Below are 7,626 nucleotides of genomic sequence, written 5' to 3' on the forward strand. Positions count from 1 at the left end.
AAATAGATTACTCCTGACACAAGCGGACAGAAAATGGAATTTCTTAAGGAAGAGGGAAAATCTGCTTTGTAATATAGACAGCCAGGACTTGCAGCTCGTCTTAAATTGCTAAAGGACAATGTTAATTATGCGCCAAAGGACAGAGGAGCAGAGTGGTCTGGTGAAGGTGCAGTTAAGCAGGCAAACATGTGAGGCAACTGCTGCAAACAAACAATGCACTTTGTTGGCTTGCCAGGCCGCTGGCATAGGGTAAGGATGCCAGGATGCAGAAGCCGGCTCGTAGGATTCGCTTCGCTTCGTTTCGTTTCGTTTCGTGCTGTGTCCTTTCTGGCAGTCGGTTTCTGGCAGCAGACAGACTTCCCCCGATTACTTACCGCCTTGCAGCGAGGGATAGATGTAGATAGCGGGTTCATGAACCCAGGAGACCACTCGTACCAATTCCTTGACGAACGTGGGCACCACGCAGCGCAGGATGGCGGTGCAGCCGCGCGACGCTGATAGCACCTCCACATCCACTTTGTAGGCCTGGGCCACGACTGCCGGAGAGTGTAGAGACCGGATTTTAATATGCAAAAATGAGTAATCCCTGGCACAGCCACGCATCTCTACTCACCAGCACGGACTTGCACGTCCCGGGAGACGATGCGGCCCACCGAATTGCTGGCAATGCACCGGTATATGGTGTTGTGCACCTCCTGGTGATAGGCGGCCGCCGCAAAGGGCATCAGGACGAGCGTACCGTTACGCAGTACCCTCCGCACTCCATGTATTTCAGTCACCGCCGTTCCATCTGCATGCACCCAATCGATCGTCGGCTGTGGACTCCCGGAGGCTGAGCAATCCAGCCAGCCGCCCGATGAGTTGGAGAACTCAACGCGGCCCGGGGGCTCCATCACGAAGCCGGGACCGCGTAGGTGCGCCTCGAAAGGTTCACTGCAGGTGGTATCTGTGATAACAAAAACGGAGAGAGATTATATAAGCTTTAAAATAACGTGATTAATAAGGCAATCAGGAGATTTTAATATAACAATTTCCAATGCAAGTTCACAGTTTGATTACCAAATTCCTTTCCTTAAAAATCTTATAAAATAAAATCACTTAACCGACTTTTCAGTATTCAAAGTTTTAATCTTTTTCAAAAAGAATAAGAGTAATTTCCCTTCGAGATATGCATTTTTGATCGTTATATTTTTTGCGGGCCATACATCATTTACCCAACGCGTAAAAGCCCTGTAAAATATTCAACAATCAAATATTAAGAGCTCAAGATGCCATAAACAAAAGCAATAATCCCGGAGAGATATCAAAAATTCATAAAAGGCCGTTGGCCTGCTTGGGTGCGCAAATACCCAAAGGACCTTTTTGCACTTTAATAAGCATTTACATTTTTTATAATACCCGACCATTGTGTCGCATTCGAAACCCGTTTTCGTTTCATCAGATCCCAGGCTCGCCTGCAAACAGATTTAGCCTTATCCTAAATTAGAATAACAATTTCGTCTTTAGCTTAGCTTCTGGGTTCTGGTCCCTGTGGTCCTCAAACCCAGATACTTATAGGTATATGCCGTCTTCTATGTATATCTGCAGCATATATACATATATATATATATATCTCCAAATTGACATTTCGCTTCATATTCCACATGAATGCGCCTCGGCTGTCTGCCATGCCACCGAAGCGGGCATCTTTCCCTGCGGCACTGTGCAAATCCTTGCAACTCGTTCAATCTCCAACAGTCAGTCGTCCTGGCCAGGACCTGCTCTGCTCCTCCCGATTGCCGCCCCTACAAGTCATTGTGTCTGCAATTAGAGATGTTTTTTGTTGGTTTTCTTTTTTTGCTTTCCCCCTTTCCTTTTTTTGTTTTGCCTTTCTGTGTTTTGTTCTCTTTTTTTTTTTGCTTTTGTACGTTTTTCTTTTTTTTTTTTTTTTGTTGTTCCTGGCCAGGAGCTTTTTGTTTTATGCTCGACAGCATGGATTTTTATGTAACTGCTTTCTGGTTTCGTCTCCGTCTGTCTCATCGCCTCGTCCACCGAGATGGTTTCTTTCCGCTTTCCCCGTTGATTTCATGGCTCTCTCATCAAAACTCCGCACACGGCGAAAAAATAACACCAATCAATACATTTTAAGAATGTTATATTAACAATGCTCAATTTTAAATTTTAAAAGTATTTAATCCATTATTTATTGTCTAATAAAATATCTATGGATATCCAAAGCCATTTCATACATTTCAAAATTAATTTTTATATATTTTAATCATTCTTCTGTTAATTAAAGAATATGAAACGAATATATATCACTATTATTGCTTTAAAATTAATAAAAACAACACAAACTTGATGAATTACTAGAAACCTGCGATGATTGAGAGGTCATTGAATAATTTCTCCCTGTGTATTCTCCGTAGCCCCTGGTCCAGGACGCGGATAAAGACTGAGGCCTCTGCCAGGCCATAAAATTATTGCAAGTATGTCTTGAGTATGCTTGCCACTCGTTTCTCATTTTTTTTTATTTTGCTTTTTGGTAGAAAGGGTATGTTTTACGAGCCTGTGCCTTGGAGCAAGATCCCACATGAGAGTGTGTGTGGTTGGGTGCATGTGGGTGTGTGGGTCGGTGAGTACATCCACTTGTAGAGGTTTTATTCTTTCCTTCGAAAACAAAAGTCCACCCTATGCGTGTGTACTTCCTGAAAGTTCTGTGTGGATGTGCTTAATTTCGATTCTGACGTCTTTTTTTTTGGTGCTGCCTGGCCGACTTCCTATTTGGCCTATTCCAATAGCTCCAATAATGAGTTCAAAAATCAAGCAAATCCTCAAAAAAATTTGTTATATTCCTCTAAAGTAGGCTTGGTTTCTTAGGTTAATTTTAACAAATGAATTTGTATAAAATAAAATATTAAATGAGATAACTACTTGACAAGGAATGATTAATTATTTTTAAACAAAAATCAACAGACGCTTCATTTATATTCTATAACCTGAATGAAAACCTTTAGTAACCCATTTAAGGTCACAGTTTTCCCAATATAAAATTACAATATGTCAATTTATTTACCTCAATTTGCATTACCACAGTATTTCCAACACCTTTACTTCGAAACAATTGAGTATTTCCCAATCAATTCTGACAACATTCTTTGGCCAAATGCAAAAGCGCATTTGAACTGTCTCCATTTGCCGCAAATTTCTTTTCCAAATTGTTTTCCCAGCTCCGGTTTTGCTGCATTACCTGCAGCAAACTCCCTGTGTGTGCAAGTGCAACTGCAACAGCCGCAGGACCTTCCCATCCAGGATCCTGCCTTGTCCCTGCACCCCTCTATACTTTGGCTCGCATTTCCGCTCGTTTTGTGTCGTACATTTCACTTCTTTCACTCCGAATGTGTTTCCCATCCACTTGTGCGAGTCTTGAGGGGTTACTTTGCCAGGCTCCTCAGACATTATTTCAGTGTGTGTTCTTTATTTCTCCCCGCTTTATATTTTTTTTACTCCTCTTTGAATTTTTTTTTTCCCAGCTTGGATTATGCCCTTTTGGCACTTTTCGAAATTATTTTGTAGCCACCCCACATTGAAAAAAAGAGAACAAAAAAGGGTTAAACTGTAACATATTATAATTTAACCTTAGAAAATATAGGAAATAAATTCAAGGAAAAATCTGAGCGAATTGAACCATATGCAATTTCTATATATAAATCCAAGAAAATGTTTAGTTCAAATATATTTTAATTTACCTTCTATACAGAAACCGCTGCTAATATTATAAAATTTTAAAATTTACCTTGGAGTTAGCTTCTTAAATTCACAATTTTTCCCCCCCAAAATAATAATTTTTTTCAGTGCATTTGGGCCTTGGTGATGCATGTTGTGTGGCTGCAGTGTCTCTAAATTCAGCTGGCAATGCAGTGGTAATATTTCTAATGGCCCACGATCCAAGACCCAGCCAAAACTCAACCATTAAAGTTATCCCAGACAAAAAAGGGACTTTAAGACCGCAGAAGATCCTGCCAAGGATGTTTTGCCATCGACCGGAAATGGTGGGCCGAATCTTGTAAGCAATCAGCTCGAAAAATACAGGAAATTCAATTTTTATGCGCAAAAACCAGCGGCAGGAAGGCGTGACCCAAAACACCCAAAGATATCGACTCAATATTGCCTGGCCACCAACAGCAACAGAAAAAATAAAAACAAAAATAAAAGGAAAACTTGAAAGAAGTTAAAACGTTTACAGACCAACGCGCAGCAACAACCACGAAAGGAATAATAATTGTAAATAACTTGATTTTGTTGCTGCCTTCGCCGGAGACCCGTACCATCTCAGTAAGATGTGCTCCAGTTGGCCCAAAGTGCACACAGCATTTGGGTGGAATGGGGGTCCAATAAGACGTTCAAAATCTTTTGTTGGGCGAAATTGTTTTGCAAAATAAGAAATAAGAAATGAAAAAGGAATACGTTGCAAAGTAGCGAGAGAATTTTGAGAAATCCAAACAAATCCAAGACGAAATTTAACAAAGTCGATAGAAGAAAGTATTTTCCTGATTTTAATATTGCGAGAGTCTGTTTTATGAGCACTCTAAATTGAAAATCCTAGAGTTTTGATTACAAAATAAATATAATATGCTAAATATTGAACATTAGGTATTTAATTTGGAAAAAATGCACTAATATACTGTGTGAAAACTTATTAAAAATGCAATTCTTTGCCAAAATAAAAACTAAAACTATACTACACTGATTTCTAAATTAATAAGAGCCTTTTTCAAGATTCGTCAGTACTTTCATATTTTATAAAATCGTGTGAACAAAGTATAAGAAACTTTTACTAGGTTAAGTCATTAATAATTTTTCACTGTCAGAATTACAGAAATTAACGTTTCTTTGGGAAGTTTCCTTCGACATCTGGTGAGCATTTAATTTAAACTTTATCCCTTGCACTTCATTAATCCTACAACAAATTAAAGCGTTTGTCACAAACGGTTTAAAACATAATCAATCATAGTGTGCTGCAAACTTTGCCGTTGGCCATAATTTTTCATAATTTTCCCATCAGAAAATCCTGGGACCCTTTTTTTTCCACCCAACTCCACAATCTAATCGGATTTGCCGCGTAGTTGTTGTTGCTGTGCTGATTTTATATAACGTATTATATTTTATGTTTATCTGCTTGGAAATGGAATAACAACACCGAAAAATATGAGCCATCTCTCACAGCCCAGAGCCACAGAGCAAAAAGTGTGTGTGCGCTTTAGACATTGAGCAACAATTTCATTTGCATATTTTTCATTTGCTCCGAGTCTCGGAGCCTCGGTGCGAGGGTGCGAAAATATATATACGGTTGTGGTGGTGTGGCAATCATGAAATATCTGTGTGGCATTTTGATAATATTTTTTCATATTTTTTTCGGCTGGCGAATAGACATGTAAGCCAGTCTCCCATCGAATGCCAGAGCCGGGCAATGAAAATTGGAAAATATCAAATTTCCAAAAAAAGGTTCTCCTCTCACAACCAGGCTCTGTAAATATGAAAAGGTCGGTGAGGGCGATCGAGTGTTAGTACGAGGGCGAGGGCGAGGGCGAAGGCTCTGCTCCTGACACATTTCATTAGGCTGTCCCGCACACACATACAATCAATTGCACTGACAGAAAAAAATGTAAGAGAACGAAAAACAAAAATTACAAAAATTATTTATGGACTTAAAGTATATGTAAACAAAAAAATAAAAATAGGGTAAAATCACAAACTTAACTGCAAAATTACAAACCAAAATAATATGTTTACTTAACGTAATAAATTTCAACTAAAAACCCTTCTTTTAAAAGTTAAAAAAAATAGAATTGTATGGAAAAAAGTCTTGCTGAGAGCACTTTCTCATCTTTTTATAACTTTAAATACAATTTTTAAAAAATAATTCATTATTAAAAGGTAGACCTAGCTATATAAAAATACGTTTATCAAGTTTTTTGTTCAAAAATTCAAATAAATCAACATTTTTAAAGTATTTTCAAAAGTTAAAAGATATTTTTTCTTAAGGAAAAGTCTTTTATAAGCCCACTTTTTCTTAGGCTCTAAATATCAATTCCTTTCTCTCAGTGCACATATATTTATAGACGAGCTGGGGTTAGTCGTTTCTTGTGGCATAAATTGACGCCTGGTTTTTATCATAAGGCAATTTCATATTATGAAGGGGCATTTTGGCCTTAGTTTTGCCGGCAGTTTTATGGTCTCCGGTCTCGGCTTTGGTCTCCGTAAAGCGACCAAGTTATTTGCACTTAGTTCTCGTATATCATAAATTATGCCACCTCCTCGTATGAATCACCATGAGCTGCGCCAGTTCGGAATATCGCTTTGAATGATAATAAAGTGAGTAATTGCCCTGCCTGACGATAATTCCTGGACGCGTCAGCATAGGACAGAGAAGAGGAAGCCCCCTATAAGCCGGCTGGGATATGCCGCAAAATCCCCAAATCCTTTTGTTTTACTCCGCAAGACTTAATAATAAGTTCCGTTTCGGAGGCGTAAGCCGGGATGCCGATAAAAAAAACAACAACATGCCGACAGCTGTTGGGACTTAGGGCACAGGAAACACACGCACAGCCGGTGTGCGAAAACAAAAGCACACTTCGAGGCGCGTGCCGAGCGAGCGTCTTAGGAAAACCCGAGAAGAAGCGCCCCAAAATGCCGGCAGGCCGGCTTAAGAGTTTTCCCGGCGAACTGTGGAGCACCTACCGATATGAAGGAGCAGGAAAATCACGAAAAGGCGGCTACTAATCCACATGTTTTCCGGCTTCTGTTTTGATTCCGATTTTGATTTGAATTTGGTCGTGGTATTACTTATGCGTTTTTCTTCTCTCGCTGTGAGCTTTTTTTTCAGGAATATGCGTGTATGGGCAGTGACTTGTAAAAAATTTTGATTTAATTTGGCTTTCACTCTTGAGCGGTTTTACATTTCAGACACTTGATATTTCTCTCTTTTTTTGTATTTTATAATTTTTCTTTGGCACATTTGAATCTTTCTTTTCTTTTTCTATTTTGATTTTTTCACTCTGGTGATTGGGTGATTTTCGGTGATGATTTTATGGTGTTTTGTTATGTTTTGAGGGACTGCATGGCCGGCGCACTGTGCCACACGCTCGATATATGAATGCACTCCCGCCAGGACAACCGACTGTCAGCAAGGACTCGACTTGACTGCGCCTCGCACCGAACTGTGTTTGGAGGAGCTCTTCTAGGGACACCGTCGGACCCTCGTCGGCTCTCTTCCGGACTCTCTTCACCGCCGGAAATTCACCACACGCGCGCACTCACTTCGATTCAAACGCGATGCATTTTCAGTCCAATTTCCGTCGTCCGCCAGAGCCGTGCGTATCCTTCGAGCCTCGAACAGCAACTGCCGGACCCGGCTCGGGAGCGGATGCCTCCAAAGTCATGGTTTTAGCGGTGCAGTTGGCAGCCCCGTTCGCGATGGGATGCGATGCTCTCTGCGCCTGCGCCGCACGGCTGCGTTTGTTGTCTGTGGTTAGGCACGAGGCCTGTGAGCACGATTCCCTCGAACAGCTGTGTTTACACTGGACCGGGCCAGTTGGGCGGATGGCCATAAAACTGGGTGTCACTGGGGCCTGGGTGGTGGCTTAG

At 40.6% G+C, this 7,626-nt stretch overlaps 1 protein-coding gene across 9 annotated transcripts in view; it reads right to left on the reverse strand.

Moving 5' to 3' along the window:
* The window catches only part of Dscam2 (Down syndrome cell adhesion molecule 2), a 32,405-nt gene extending 25,054 nt beyond the window's left edge, over positions 1-7,351 (reverse strand). For all 9 annotated transcript variants that reach the window (XM_041777291.2, XM_041777292.2, XM_070285412.1 and 6 more), the window contains exons 1-3: positions 6,721-7,351; positions 614-946; positions 375-536 (exon numbers count right to left, since the gene is read on the reverse strand). In XM_041777291.2, coding sequence (XP_041633225.1) covers positions 375-536; positions 614-946; positions 6,721-6,769 — 544 coding nt within the window. In that variant the 5' untranslated portion in view covers positions 6,770-7,351. The remainder of the gene's footprint in view (positions 1-374; positions 537-613; positions 947-6,720) is intronic.
* Between the last annotated feature and the right edge of the window lie 275 nt (positions 7,352-7,626).

The sequence above is a fragment of the Drosophila kikkawai genome, chromosome 3L (assembly GCF_030179895.1).
Source record: "Drosophila kikkawai strain 14028-0561.14 chromosome 3L, DkikHiC1v2, whole genome shotgun sequence".
NCBI classification, from domain to species: domain Eukaryota; kingdom Metazoa; phylum Arthropoda; class Insecta; order Diptera; family Drosophilidae; genus Drosophila; species Drosophila kikkawai.